The 14,955-nt window shown below is 63.8% G+C and overlaps 1 protein-coding gene across 6 annotated transcripts in view; it reads left to right on the top strand.

Annotated features, from left to right (window-relative positions):
- The window catches only part of SLC38A10 (solute carrier family 38 member 10), a 45,782-nt gene extending 30,827 nt beyond the window's left edge, over positions 1 to 14,955 (top strand). For 3 of the 6 annotated variants that reach the window (XM_078438007.2, XM_078438006.2, XM_078438009.2), the window contains 7 exons: positions 2,772 to 2,928; positions 8,161 to 8,328; positions 8,631 to 9,086; positions 9,731 to 9,859; positions 11,024 to 11,047; positions 13,109 to 13,270; positions 13,492 to 14,955. In XM_078438007.2, coding sequence (XP_078294133.2) covers positions 2,772 to 2,928; positions 8,161 to 8,328; positions 8,631 to 9,086; positions 9,731 to 9,859; positions 11,024 to 11,047; positions 13,109 to 13,270; positions 13,492 to 14,546 — 2,151 coding nt within the window. In that variant the 3' untranslated portion in view covers positions 14,547 to 14,955. The remainder of the gene's footprint in view (positions 1 to 2,771; positions 2,929 to 8,160; positions 8,329 to 8,630; positions 9,087 to 9,730; positions 9,860 to 11,023; positions 11,048 to 13,108; positions 13,271 to 13,491) is intronic. The other 3 variants (XM_078438010.2, XM_078438008.2, XM_078438011.2) reach the window with 3 other exon arrangements.

The raw sequence follows: 14,955 nt of genomic DNA, 5'->3' as shown, positions 1-14,955 counted from the left end.
TTGGGCGGCACCTGTGCCCTTTCCCAGTGCCCGGCCCACCTGGGGCGCCCGGCACCGTCATGTGGCCGTGTTCCTGCTCCTTCCTTGGCTCCGGCCGACTCTTGCCTCCAACGTTCCTGCTCGCAGATGGCGGTCTGGTCACCACGTGAGCCATCTCCCTGTGGACCAAAACTTGCCTGGTGTCCGGTGTGGTCCCCCAGTGTCCTCATGGCACCCGTGTGCCATTAATCTCGCGGCTTCCCCGAAGCGGGAGCGGCTCTGACTTCCCTGCCCCGGGGCTTCTGTGGGCCTGTGGTGTTTCTCCAGAGGAAAGGTGAGGGTGGAGAGCTGAGATGTGTGGCTCCTCACAGAGCCTCTGGCCGGTCCCGAGGGCTGCTCACGCTGGGGACAGCGGTCGGCTGGCGAGTGCCCCGCAGGGCCCGGGGCTGGCGTGCAAACCAGGTGTGTCAGGAGACGGGCGGGGTCTCGGTGACTGCCGCTGGGTGGGGAGCGCGGGTGGAGCTTTGGGCCATGTCCTACGAGGTGGGGACTTGGGACCTCCAGGCGGGTGGCCGGGGCAGGCGTCTGCTTGGGACCCAGTGGAGCTGAGCTTGTTCTCTGGAACCTCTTGGTCCCATGCAGGCCCTCCTTTATAAAGCAACCTTAAGTTGTCGCCTGTCAGTCTTCTTTGGGAAGCTCAGCTGTCTCCCGGTACTGGTGGAGTTGTCGTTTTTTATTTTTATTTTTATGTTTTTGGTTTTGGTTTTTATCTTTTCAAAAAAAATTTTTTTTTAAATTTTTTTTAGGTTTTTTTATTTATTCATCTTGAGAGGGACAGAGTGAGCAGGGGAGGGAGGGAGAGAGAGGGAGAGAGAGAATCCCAAGCAGGCTCTGCACCATCAGCGCAGAGCCTGACGTGGGGCTCGAACTCACGAAACCATGAGATCATGACCTGAGCCGAAACCGAGAGCTGGATGCTCAACTTACTGAGCCACCCAGGTGCCCCCCCAAAAAATTTTTTTAATGCTTATTTATTTTTGAGAGAGAGAAGGTGCGAATGGGGGAAGGGAAGAGAGAGACGGAGACCTAGAATCCGAAGCAGGCTCCAGGCTCCGAGCTGTCGGCACAGAGCCCGACGGGAGGCCTGAACTCACGAGCCAAACTGTGAGATCATGACCCGAGCTGAAGTGGGAAACTTAATCGACTGAGCCACCCAGGCACCCATGTTTTTTATTTTGTGTGGGGTATTTTTCTTTTAAGCCTAGAAAGCAGAGTGTTACAGTAAGTCCTTCCAAGTCACGGGGGAAATGACTTTGGTCGTCTCTGGACACCACCTTTGCTCCACGAATCTTACCTTCCCGGAAAGATGTCGTGTGCTAAAGCTGAGCATACTCAAGCAGGGTATGAGCATACTTGGCGGGGGGGCGAGGTCACGGTCAGGCCCTCTTGACCCCCGTCTGCAGATGGCTTCTCCTGCCTCCCAGATCTTGCACGTACCTCGGGTAGCCCCACTGCACCCGACTGCAGCAGGTGGGTGGGGGGTTGCTTCTGGGGGGCTCTGGGAATCCAAAGGCCCCCCCGAGCCACAGCCGACCTCGGAAGCATGGCCTGCACTTGGCCTGTGGGAGCGCCGAACGAGCAGGGTGTTTGGAGCGGCGGGGCAGAGGTGGACCTGTCCTGGAGGCTCTCCCGTCGCTCTCGCCCACCCTGGTGAGTGGGGCCTTTCCTCCTGGGACCGCCCCTTCTCCAGCCGTGTCGGACCCAGAAAGGCTCACTGGTTATTCTGAACGGATACATTTTAGAGTCGACGGACGTGCCCTTCAGAAAAAGGTATTGAGTCCTGGCTCAGAGTGCGTGCAGGTGAGTGGCAGGCTCTCCCTGGCTCCTGGGGCAGGTCGCCCCGCGGGCTCCTCCCCCGCGGACTCTGCAGGACCAGAGTTCCTGCTCCCCGGGGAGAGCCTGGTGGGCCGGGCGCAGGCAGGGCAGAAATAGCAGCATCCACTGCTGTGGCGGCACAAATACCGCAGCGTTGGTCCGACGTGTGCGCGTCTGAAAACAGCTGCAGGAGGAGACGGCCTCATAGAATGTGGGGTTTGTCGTACTGAATTACTGAGGGCAGCGTCTGTGATGAGCCGCGGCTCCTTCACGGGAGGGATGGGGTCGGGGACGAGGCCCCCCCCCCCCAGCCGTCAGCAGCGCCTCCAGCACCGCAACCTGGGCGGCCCCGATGGCACCCTCCTCTGAAGAGGTCGCGGAGCCACCGCCTCCATGGCTTTCTCTCCATCTGTGCCAGCGGCCCTGGGCTCGTCCAGCTCAGTGGGTGACGCTGGAGGCGGACGATCGCACCCGGGCTGTGCGGAGCCAGGCCCTCAGGGGCCTGGGCCCTCTGCAAGGTCGTTGGGTGAGGGGTGGGAGGCGCAGGCGCCCCCTTCGAGTCGGTGACGGGGCCTCACCTCTGCAGCCACAGGTGCACGGGTCTGGCTTGGGGGTCGGCTGTCTGCAGGCCGCCCTCAAGCTGCCCTCACGCGGCCCCCAGCCCGCCCTCCCCCCACCGCCAACATGGCTCAAGCCGGTTTCGCTGACGATTCGGTCGCGTTCACCAGTTAGGAACCACCGTCTCCCAGCGGCCGGCGTGAGTGGCCGGCAGGCTGGCGGGACCATGGCCCGTGTGCCCTGTGCTCCCCAGCCCCTCTTGCTGTGTGCTGTGCCCACTCGCCCCCTCCTCCCCTGCGCAGGGCAGGGCCGCAGGAACTGCCTGACCCCTTTTGCTCTTGGGTCTTTGTCTCGTCCAGGTGGTGCTCTGGGTTGGCCTGGGCATCCTGGTGGTCAGCACACACACTACCCTGTCCGTGAGCGAGGAGGCCCCTGTGGACTTGGCCGAGGAAGCCCCGGCCGGCCGGCCGGAAGAGGCCGAGGGCATCATAAAGGCAGAGGCAGCCCGGCTCCCAGGTATGCAGCTCCCAGGGGCGCGGCTCCCAGGGGCGCACACGGCCCCGCAGCCTCCTCGGGGCACCCTGGCGGCATCACCTCAGGGTCGTGGTGTGCAGAAGGCGCTTTCCAGGTTGTCTCACCTGCCCCTGTCCTGTTGGGGTGGTAAGTGGGGCAGGGGGCCTCCAGGGCAGGGTACGGCCACCTGCTTGCCAGGGGACAGATGGCAGATGGTGGGCAGCAGACAGCAGGGTTGAGATCTCCTTGCCCACCATTCAGTGCGCCCACAGGTAAGCGGATGAGCGGGTGCTACCACATTTGCTTGCTCTGTTGTGAGTTTGTAGGGTTCGAGCCAGGTCTTGCCTGGACAAAGTCAGCAATGCCCTTGGCTTTGTTTGATGTTCCGCATTGCTCTCGGCACCCCCGCCTCTGCCCCGACGTCGATGGGTGATGACCCACGCGGCCTGCTACATCCGCGGGCCGGCCTCGGAAGGCCCGCTGGGCTGTGGCTCTGTCACCCCACCTGTGGCCGTGCCCATGGGGTGCAGGGTGGTTTCTGAGCGTGACTTGCCAGGGTACAGAAGGGGGTCCATTGTGTCCGGAGTCGGTCGGAAGAGAAGAGGTTTCTTTGAGCCTGTGGTCCTTCCGGACAAAGCTGGGAGGCGTGCGGGGAGGACCTCCTCCGTGCTGGGCCCTCACCCCCAGCGGTGGCCCTGCACGGCGTCAGGCTTGGGCACCGGCGGGCTGTGCTTCCGTGGTAGCGTTCACTCTGGGGGCTCCTGCTCTGGCGACAGTTGTATGCATCCGCGCTAGCAGTGTGCCTGTGCGTGTCTGACTCCCCTCCCCTGCAAAGAGACCCCCACTTGGATTGAGATTCGCCAGGCTGCCTGCCAGGCTTACCCCTCGGGAGGAGGCCCCCTAGGGGAGGCTGTTTGCTCGTGGGTTTCAGGTGTCTGTCGACGCCGATAGCTAAGGAGTGCCTGCCCTAGGTGGGAGCCCCGGTCTCCCCCCCTACCGTGACTGATAAAAGAGAAGGTCCCAAAGGGCTGGCGAGAGAATTGCCAGCAGTTGAAGGCACACGGCCCTTGGATGTGTTGCCGTGTCTGTCTCTGGCCTTGAGAGCCCCTGGCTGCGTCAGCGCAGCCCACAGACTCCCCTACGGGAGAACAGTCCGTCCTGGGGCTCAGAGGAGCCGGCTCTGCTCTCTTCTGCCTTCTTGGGGTGGCGAGGGCCAGCGGAAAGATCCCCCTTCTGGGATCCCTGCGGAGAGGACCCTGAGAATGGCAGCGTTTGCCAGAGAAACAAATCAGGGTGGTCAGAAGCTGCCTGAGCGTCCCGCCCCGAGTTGCACGGGTTGGGCAGTTTGGGTGGAGAAAGTCCACTTGAAGAGGGAAGTGGGTGGCCTGCACCTGCCACGCTGACGGCCCACCAGGTCTCTCACCACCAGGCATCTTGGGTGCTTTGGGGATGATCCTGGCAGAACTGGACTCGGGCACCGGTGTCCCCATCTCAGCCGGCTGTGGGTTTTCCAGCATCCGTCAGCACCCGGCTGCCTGTCCCCGTGGCCGCCGTAGTCCACGGCCTGTGTCAGCAGCTGCGTCCTGTCATGGAGGCGGGCTGTGGGCCCTTGGCTCACCTGGAGCCCGCCGAGGGCACATCTGGTTTCCATTTCTTCCACGAGGCTGTAACGAAACACATGGCCCCCCTTGGAACCACATGCCGTTTGTTTTTAGCGCGTTCTCCGTTTTTCTCGCCCCGGCCTCCCCCGTAATTGATGGGTTGCCTCGTTGAAGCAGAGCTGGGACCGCGGGGCCTGCCCCGTCCGTGTGCACGCCCTGTCGGACTTCTGCCCGTCAGCCGGAGTGGGGTTTTATTGGTCTCTTTGATGTTGGAGAGGCCAGAATGGTGCCGGCTTTCCTTAGAGCCCCAAGCGGGCCCCGGGACAGATGATGGCGGTCCTGCCCTGCTGGGGACGCACGTAACCGGCACCCATGGCCGGGCACCCCTGGGGAGCAGAGCCCCGGACGCGCAGGTGTGGCAAACAGCGAGTGTGGAGGAACGAGGTTGCTGATTCCCGTGAGGCAATTATCTGTTAAAAAGGCTAATTAGGCCATTTATCTCCTCTATCTGATGGCACCCTAGAGGGTCTGGCTGGGCAGGTCGGGTTCTGTAACTTGTTTGGCTCCCTCCTCTGAATGTGCCACGTCCCCTCTCCTCTTTCCCCTCCCAGCGTTCCCTCCCCGCCCCGCATCCCCACTGTGCATGTGTCAGAGCCCCCATGGCCCACACTGTCCCCGCCAGTGCCCTGCGGGGGCACGGCTGGCTTCTGCTCTGTGGGGGAGGAACAAGAAGAGCCAGGACGGGCCCTGCGGGTGTTGGGCCGGAGCGCGGGCCACACAGTGGCCGTGCCTGTGGACTCAGGTGGCAGAGGGTGACCGCCGGCCCGAGTGGCAGCTCGCCACTGGGCCCCCTCGCCCCACACCCTCTCGCCCGAGGACTCGCCCCTGCACACAGGCGCGAAAGCGCGTGCACTCTGTGACAGGTGCCAGTGCGTGTGAGGGGGACGTGGCCCCACACGCGTCCGCCTTCTCTCAGCCGGGGCGGCGGGGCCCCACCTCGGCTCTCCCGGGTCCCGGCCGCTGTGCTGCCCCCATGGTTTCTGCCTGTGGCGGGACACGGCAGTGTGCAGTGAGATAACTCCGCCAGCCCCTCTGTGCCGGGTTCGGGGGGGACCCGTGGGGCAGGGAGGGCACTGCCCCCGGCGTGCGGCCCTGAGCGACCTGGACCTGCCCTCGGAGTCCCCCCTCCAGCTGCTCTCCCGGGAGAACCGGGCCCATGGTGTTTCTTGCACCCTTGGGAAGGTGGGAGAAGGCCGTCATCGCGACGCGGTCAAGTCCAGGTCAGTGCGGTTCAGACACACGCGCTTGCTAAGCCGCTCACAGCAACGTCCAGGCAGGTGTTTCCAAGGAGCGCTGGAAACCGGTCACCAGAAAGTTCCCTAAAAGCGGGGCCCGGCTTCCTCAAGCACCGTCAGGCAGCTGCTCTTGCTTTATGACGTGGTCCTGGGGCCCTGTGCGTGTCCTGAATCGGGGTTCCCCTCCGGTTGACAGGGACCCTGTGTCTGTGGACTCGGGCGTGATTGGAAAGGTCCCGTTACTTTGGTGCTTGATGGTCTGAGGTGATTGCCTTCCATCCTGACCACTGAGTGCCCGGAGACAGGCCCGTGATGCCGGTGATCAGCAGCGTGTACCCCAACTCAGAACGGGGTTCTGGAGGGGAGAGCCAACAAGGAGGCACCCCCAGTCCCTGGTCCTCAAGTGCAGACTTCCTGGGGGCAGGGGGCAGGGCTGCTCTGGGGCTGTGCCCCCCCAGACTGCGTCCCCGATTCCAAACACAGAGCCCGGGGCACAGTTCCGGGAGCTCCTGGCGTCCAGCTCACTGAGCCAGAATCACGGACTCGATGCCTATGCCGGACGCTGGAAAGGAAAGTCTGACGAGTAACCATCTGTCGGCCCGTCTTGGGGCGCTCCCAGCCCGCAGCACAGTCAGGAGGGTGCGCGGGTCCCTGCCACCAGGCGGCGCAGTTCTAAGTGTGGCACAAGGCCCCTGAGAACCAGCCCGTCCCCGCCCCGGGCAGCATGAGGCACAGACACGGGATTTTCCTGGGTCGTCAGTGGTCGCTGGTAACCAGGGGCCACAACCCTGAGGCTGAGTGACGGGGTCGCTGGAGAAGCCAAGGTGCCTCTCTGCTCACTGGGCCATTTCCTGTGTGTGCGGCCCTAGCAGACTGGTGAGCACGGGCTGCTTTTCAGTCACTGATTCCGAGGGTTGGTTTGCTGTGCCAGGAGGCGTGGCTGGCAAGCTGTGCCCTACGAAGAGCCCCGTTCTAGGTGAGGAAGGACTGGTTGTTGCTGTGGACAGTGATGCCGGGGGTCAGGCCAGCAGCTGGGGGCGGGGTGCCCACACAGGGCTCCCCTCGGCCCAGACCACGCCAGGCCCTCCCTGCTCTCGTGGCGGACTCACCTCGTTCCCTGCTGAGACAGGACCACGCACAGGCCGCTCGGTCCCGTGCTAGCACGGCGGTTTTCTCTGCTTTCCCGTGTTTTTCCTTCCTCTCCTGGCCTTTTTTCTTAGCTCTGTAATCCACTGGTCAGACACCTTGATTTATTGGCGGTTCCTGTTGGAGCATGGGGCCCCGGGAAGGGGTTAATTGTGTGCCGGCGACCAGAACATTTTCACCTGCCCAGGCGACTTCACAAGCTTACTGTTATCAGCCACTTGGTTAAACTGTAGAGTTCGGAGTCTGCTTCCTGCCGGCTCGCCCCCGCCACCTGGCAGGGCCCCAGTTCGGTGAGGGCGCTATCCCAAGTTGTCGTGTGAGCGTGCCTCCCCTGGCTGGCGCATTGGGTCGGCCTGGGTAATTTCCTTCGGGAGAGGCCGGGCCCCGTCTGAACAGGATTGCTGTGACCCCAGCCTCCCCGCCTCGCCTCCCCCCAACCCTGCTCAGGCCAGCGGCACTGCTGCCCGCAGAGGACGAGTTGGGGAGCAGAGGGTGACATGGCGGGTTTTTGGGGGTTTTTTGAAGTTTCTTTTCCCAGGGTGTTTAGTTTCTGCCACATCTGCCTAACGTTTTCAGCGGAGACCATTTCCTAAGAGGCTCCGTTTTGGCCCCGGCGTGTGGGCCCCACGGTTGCTGTGCAGGTGAGCTGTGGCTCAGGACGGCTGTGTGGGGACAGGCCGCGGCACTCAGGCCGGGCTGGGGTGCCTCTTCCCAGGCTCTGCTGCTTGCCCTCATCTTCCTTGGACGCTAATTTTCACCGTCTGCAGTACGACGTTGACAGATGGCACATCGGCCTCCCTAAGCATCTCCCGTTTCTGTGCTGGCCTGCAGCAAGGGCTTGAGTTAGGGCAGGGTGGTGGTTCCGGAGAAAGGGGGACCCTGGGCCGATGCCGGTGAAGCGCGGGCTCGTGCTGCCATCTGGTGGTGACGGCCAGCGTTATGCGGAGTGTTGCTCTTCTGTACCCAGTTAGGTGTAAGTTGCATCTTGACCTATTTTTGTTATGAATACACGTGAAAAATGACGGCTTTCTGTGCTTAGCTGCTAACGGTGGAGCAGGAGGAAGATAACTGCCGAGGCTCTGCCATTCGGCCAGGAAATGTGATTACAATCTAGGGAAAACCGCCCAGTTCCCGTGCCGATTGGCGGTGTGGCCATGTGGAAACCCTGCTCAATCAGCTGCGCGTGCTTACAGGCCAGAACCCGATGGTGGACGTGGCCGAGGACGGCCGAGACAAGCCGAAGCTGCCGAATAACAAAGAGGAGACGGAGCAGGCCCAGATTAAGGGCCCTGTGAACGTGCCCCCGAGGGAAGATGCCAAGAACAAACAGGAGGAGGTGCAGCTGGACCGCCCCGGCCAAGGTGGGGCGCGCGCCGGCAGGGCGGGGGAGGGGCCTGCCTCCGTTCTGGTCCTTTCGGCCTCCTTCCTTCTTTGATCCAGGTGGCTGTTTCTCCCCCGGCCGCAGCAGCCGGGCCCCTTTTGTAGTTTTCCAGGAGGAGTATCAGCGCTTGGACAAAAGTCCGACCCGTAAAAGGTGGCGCTTGCCAGCCCGTGTGCCACCGTCGGGCACTAGAACTCACTCCCCACCCCCACCCCCACCCCCACCCCCAGGATGGAGACCACCCTCCCCCGCCTGCTCCTCGACACACCCGTTTCCTTCCAGGCGCTGTGCTCCCGATGGGCGAGGCCCACCGCCACGAGCCCCCCGTCCCTCATGACAAGGTGGTGGTGGACGAGGGGGAGGACCAAGAAGAAGCAGAGGAGAAGGAGCGTCCGTCCAAGCACCTGGATGAAAAGGCTGTGGGCGGCAAGGCTCAGATGGCACCACCTCTGCCAGATTCAGAAAGAGAGAGACCCAGACAGGACCAGGGCTTGGAGGCAGCAGGTGGTCTCCCCAGAGAGCCCCAGAAGGTTCCAGAAGAAAATGGCCAGCCAGCCGTCGAGCCTGTGAAGGAGGACCGGGGGCCAGGAGACAGGGGTCTGCATCCGGGGCCCCAGGCCGTGCTCCCCGAGGGGCAGGACGCCCCGGCGGCGGGCGCAGGGGAGCGAGCAGGCGGGATCCCGCTGCCAGGCCGGGCTGCAGGGGCGGCGGGCGAGCTGGCGGAGAAGAATCAGCCCGGTGGGTGTCAGTGGGCTTGTCTCGGCAGACTCCTCTCCCTCGAGAGGCTCCCGTGCCGTGGGCCCCGCTGGGGGGGGAGGGGGGCTGGGGTGGGGCCGTGGGGATTGATTGTCGTCACCGTAGTCCCTACTCTCTTGCTCGGCTCCCGAGACCGGCATGTCAGTAAGTGAGCGTAGCGGCCCCTTCAGCAGCTGTTGGGGAACCTGGGAGTCTGGTGGCTTGACAGCTACCGTGGTATCTGTCACACAGTTGTCTGCCGGACCACTAAACGTCAGGTGCCGCGCTGTGCCTGTGTGTGTGGGCGCACACGGGGGACGGGCGGGGAGTGCTTGACAGGTACCGCGTTGTTAAGTGCCGTCTGAGTGCTGGCCGGGACGGTTCTCGCATGTTAATTGGTGAAGGTGGTTAACGCTGGCTCCCTGCCACGAGCCCGTGAGCCTGTTAAATATGTTTTTACGACTTCCCTGGTAATCGTCAGGTTGGGTATGAGCCTGCTGACAGAGGGGCCACGTGGAGGGGGGGGTTTTAGGAAGCAGCTCCCCTCCTTGTCCCTCCTCTGCCGCCCTCTGCCCCCACCCCCTCCCCACCCGCCTGCCGCTTCCTTCTGAACTCTTTGCAAACCTCCAGAATCTTCGTGTGTGCAGGTGGGAAGGTTCCCCTCCCGGTGAAGCTGGCCCCCGAGCCTGGGCCGCAGGCAGAGCTGCGAGAACAGAGGAACGCGGAGGGCCAGGGCGCGGGCCAGGGCGGAGGCCACGCCGGCAGCAAACTGGAGGGTAAGGCCTTCGCTTTCTTGCCGCGTCCTCCCCGGGGCCCCGCGACGTCTGCCCCTCCCTGCCAGACCCACGGCGATGACGGAGAAGGAGCCCCCGCCGCAGGTGCCTGTCCTCCTGGGGGGTCCTTTCGAGGCGTCCCCAGCCCATCCCCCACCTCGGTACCTCCTGGTGTCCCCCTGAGGAGAGACTCGAACTACCCCCTCCCACCAGCAGCTTTCTCTCGGGCCCCTCCCTAGGCACGGTTTTTACGTCTCTTTCTCCCCTTAAGAGAACATCTGTCGCCCTGTCACACGGTTCTCCGTTCCCATTTGTAGCTCCTTGAAAGCAGCTACGTGCGTGTAGCGACGAGCGCCGCCAGGCGTAGGCGAGTTTGAGCGCCCAGACGCGGCTCATTTTCAGGATGTGTCTTCCCCATGACCCAGTTGGGCAGGGGGCTGTTGTTGCCCTTAGCTCGGGGGGAGATCTGTGCTACCCGCAGTGAAGACTGGCACCTGTCCCAAAACAAGAGTCTGTCGTGCTTTCCTCCAGCGGGTCATCTCCCTTTCGACCTTCGAGCCTCTTTGGGGGTGACCCCCTCCTAGCGGCCCCTCCCCGTTGGACACTGCCTCTGTAGCGTAGGTGGGGGCAGCCTTCCCGGCTCGTAATCTCCTGGTGACCAGGGGCCCTCTGTGCATGTGCTCGCCCGGTGAGAACCCAGCCCTGGCCTCACCGACTTTGTCTGAGGCGTGGCCCCCGTGAGCCCTGCGAGGACGTTTCTCCCTGTGCTCCCGGGGTCTGCGCGGGCATCTCGCTGGAGCAGCACTGGGGGCAGCTCCTGGTCCGCATGCCTCGCCTCCCCCCCCCCCCCCCCCCCCACCCCAGCTGCTTCCCAGCGGGTCTTGTGGGGTCAGCCAGCTCCAAGCACTGAGCCTGGGAATGTCTGCTGAACCTCTGAACAGCCAGACGCCCGAACCAAGAGGCCCTGGAGTTCGGGGGGTGCTTTAGGAATTTCACACGTGTTGCTTTGTCTTTGGTTTTAGTCTCCCTGTGTTTGTTGATTCCGGTCCTTATAATCTATTGCCTAAACCTGTTTGATGCTTTTGATTTGTTTTTCTTTCTGAAAAGAGAATTTTCACAGTTTCCTATTCTGCCTTTCTTCCGTACGCCTCTCAATGGGATGAACAGCTGAAATCAAAAAGATAGTAGCAGGTACGAATCCAGAGGAACGCGTCCTGATAGAAAGCCTGCTTGCGGAGGGGACAGAGATGCCACAGGCAGGCCGCCCGTGACAGCCAGACCCCGGGGGCCACACATGTAGCCTGTCCCCCAGGCTCGGCCCCAGCCCTGTAGCTGGGGTCCCCCTGGCGCCCCGACTCACGGCTTGTCACAAGCGGCCCGGCCCTGGAGGGCAGCGGGTGCTGTCTGTAAGTGCCATTGGCTTCCAGCGTCCCCTGAGGACGGGGCCCATGTGCGACTCCTGCCGCGTGCGTGGCCCCGCGTGAATCTGTGTGTCTGTTGCATTGCGTCCGCGAGGCCGGTGCCCGTGGTCCCGGGGGCCGGGCTCTGCCTGTGGGCACGGCCCGCCACCACTCTGGTTCACATCTGCCCCGTGTGTCACTTCCGGCTGGACGTGACACGGTGTCACCTCACTCCTCTTCCAGCATCCGTCCGGTCCCCCAAGGGGCCGCGCAGGATGGGGCCTGCCTCCTCCAGCACTGCGGACGGGCGGTTTGGGCAGCACGTGGGGCTGTCCTTGTACCGTTGACCGTGATGTGGCCATGAGCCACAGGTACCCAGGGCGACAGCGAGGCCCACGGCTCAGGTGGCTGGTCTAGAGCCCCGTGGAGATGGCGCGGGGTACTTCCTTCACGCAAATGGGGCGCGTGGAGCCCCGCGTCGGTCTATGGAATGTGGCTCGGGCAGGCGTCTTCATGACCTTAGGGTGTCCGGATGGGCGCCTGGGGAGCGGGGGCTGCTGAGGGGCCCTGTCCTCTGCCTGGCCCTGCCTTCTGTGTCACCTGGTCCTCCTGTCCTCCCTGAGGGTCTGGCTCAGCATACTCCTCATTGGCCTCTGGGGGAAGGCCACCGCGGCCCCTGGGAGGAGGCCAACCCCGTGCTATTGTAGCACGTCACAGGTCACCATCGGGGAGGACGGGCCAGCACTTCTGCGCGTGCCCGGCCGTGGGGCCCGGTCGGGATGTTTGCGTGACCACTCACGGAACGTTTTTCTCCGTTCCGAACTTTCCCCCCGACCGGCCCTAACCGCTCACATCATCTTCCACGGCCTCCTCAGTAGAGACACGCGTGTTGTAGAAGTTGCATAAGCTGTGGCTGCTCGCTGCGAAAAGCTGACCCAGCGCCAAAGCATCTGTAGCGGACACGAGCTCCCGTGTGCCCGCCGGTGGCTGCCGGGCGCTCGGACTCCAGGCCTCTTCCTGGGCCATTGTTCTGCGTCGGTGGTACAAAGAGAGCACGGCGGGCCCTCTTACACGCACCTGCTGCTCTGGCCTCCTCCCATTCCAGCCTGGCACTCCTCTAGGGCCGGCCTGCAGCCCGTCTCCCGAGCGGCAGGCAGGGGCAGCGTCGGGACCCCTGTGCGCCAGCAGCCGGCCTCTGGTCCGTCAGGTCGCGGGTCTGGTCCCTGCTGGAAAGGAAGGCAATTGTTTGCCTTTTTTTTTTTTTTTTTTTTTTTTTTTTTTAATCTTTATTTTTGAGAGACAGACACAGCGCACAAGCGGGGGAGGGGCAGGGAGAGAGGGAGACACAGAGTCTGACGCAGGCTCCAGGCTCTGAGCTGTCAGCACAGAGCCCGATGCAGGGTTTGAACCCACAAACCGTGAGATCATGACCCGAGCTGATGTCGGACACTTAACTGAGCCCCCCCAGGAGCCCCAAATTCTGTTTGTTTCTGAAGTTCTCAACTTGACAGACGCTTTCTTAGAGAATTGGTATTGTTTTCGTAGAACAGTCTGCAGTTTAAATCACCCAGCCCAGAAGGCCACCGTCACTGCCATCGTGGCCCAGAACCTTCTCTGGGGCTTTTCTCAGCCTTTATTCCCAGCAAGTGACAATCAAAGCAGCTGGGACCCCGCCGGGCGTGGCTAAACCACAGGCCCACATGAGCCGGCACCGGTGCAGGGTGTGCTGGGGTGTGTCCCCCCCCTCCCCCCGCAGGCGACCCGGTGGTGTGGCCGCACGTCTCGCACTCCCCTCCGGCCGGCACAGCCCCCGTGCGGCGGGGCCGGCTCTCACCGCGCGTTCTCCCAACAGAAGCTGGCCGGGCGGAGATGCTGGACCACGCCGTCCTGCTGCAGGTGATCAAGGAGCAGCAGGTGCAGCAGAAGCGGCTGCTGGACCAGCAGGAGAAGCTGCTGGCGGTGATCGAGGAGCAGCACAAGGAGATCCACCAGCAGAGGCAGGACGGCGAGGAGGGCAAGTCGGGGCCGGGTCGGGAAGGGGGTGGTCCCCGGACGCAGGATGCCGGCAGCGTCTCCCCGTGTCCCCGTGTGGCTGGGTGCGTGGCTCCAGGGCCTAGAGTCCCCCTGGGCGCTTGTGTTTCTTAACACGGCTCCGCTGGCCAGTTCTCCTTTCCAGTCCCTTCGTCAGCAGCTTCTCACTTCTGTAGCCAAACCGGTGGCCTCCTTCATTTGCAGCTGAAGTGCCGCCCGAGCCTGGAGTGGCCGCGCCCAGGGGGAAGGAGCTGGAGGCCCCCGGCGAGGAGACCGTGGAGCACCCCCCCCAACAGCCTTTGGAAGCCGCGCTCGGAGCTCCGGGGCGACCCCCCGCTCCGCCCCAGGGGCACGGCCAGCGCTCCGCGGAGGAGCCCGTGGGGGCCGCGGGCAGAGCTCCGGCCGGTCCTCCTGGCGCGGCCGACGCGGAGCCCCGGGCTGCCCCGGCTGAGCCGCGGGAGGGCCGGCCGGGCGTCGTGCCTGAGGCAGCGGGCGCCGGCATGCGGGAGCGGGTGCCCGTGCCGGGCCCTGCTGAGGCGCCCAGGACCCCAGAGAAGCTCGTCGCCGGCGAGTTCCCGGAGCAGGGTCAGGACGTTTTTGGCGGAGGCTCCCGCGAAAGGAGGAAATCCAGAAAAGAGGTGGCAGCCACTGGTGCCGGGGTTCGGAAGGAGGCAGATGCGGTGGAGGCGAGGGAGATAAGGGACCCGCGTGTGAAGTCGCAGCCAGTCATCCGAGACCAGGGGCCTGCAGGCCTGGCCAGCAAGCCCGGAGGAGCGGCCCCCCGGGCCCAGGCCGAGACCCGGCAGCTGGGGCACCGGGCTGTTTCCGCACTGGGTCAGGCTGGGCAGCAGGGCGGTCACCTGGAGGCCAGAAAGGAGGCCCCTGGCGGGGACCGTGTGCCTGCTCAGGGGGAGGACGCTGCCGTCCAAGAACCTGAGCAGAGGCCAGACCCAGATCTTGGGCCCAAACCAGCCATCCCCGGGGCCCAGAAGCCAGACTACGCCAAACCCAACCGAGACCTGAAAGTCCAGGCCGGTTCTGACCTTCGGAGGAGACGGCGGGATGTGGCTCCTGGGGCAGGGGGAGCCCCAGCCCCGAAGGACAGGGTCATCATCAGCTTCAACCCTCTCCCGGATGTGCAGGTCAACGATCTCCGGAGTGCCCTAGAGACCCAGCTCCGCCAGGCTGCAGGGGGTGCTTTGCGGGTGGTCCATGGTCGCCAGATTAAGCAGCTGGCTGAGGCCCTGGAGGATCCCTGAGCACCCCTGATGGCCACCGTCCTCCTGGCTGGTGTCACCCAGCCACACCGGGACCACGTGGGCGCGGAGTTCCAGAGTTCACACCCTGGGTGGGAGTCTGAAAGACCTCTCCCTGTGGCCTCGTTTCCAGACAGCTTGTGCCTGTGCTATCCCGCCTCTTGTCCAAGTGACTGAGCTCGCTGCGGCCTCGAGGAGAAACGGCCACTCGCCAAGACTCCGACGATGCAGCGTCCGGTTGGGGCCTCGAGAGAGGCCGGCCGGAGACCACAGCCCCGACAGGGGCTCGGGGAGAGCGAGAGCCCCCCGTCTGCCCGACTCCCAGTTGCTCTAACTGTTCGTTGCTCGCGCGATGTTCTGAGTGTTGTGGAAAACCCTAATACACACTGCCACCACCTGGCTGCTCAGTGGA

This window comes from Panthera onca, chromosome E1 (genome assembly GCF_046562875.1).
Source record: "Panthera onca isolate mPanOnc1 chromosome E1, mPanOnc1 haplotype 2, whole genome shotgun sequence".
Lineage (NCBI taxonomy): Eukaryota > Metazoa > Chordata > Mammalia > Carnivora > Felidae > Panthera > Panthera onca.
This window is presented reverse-complemented; position numbering and strand designations above follow the sequence as displayed.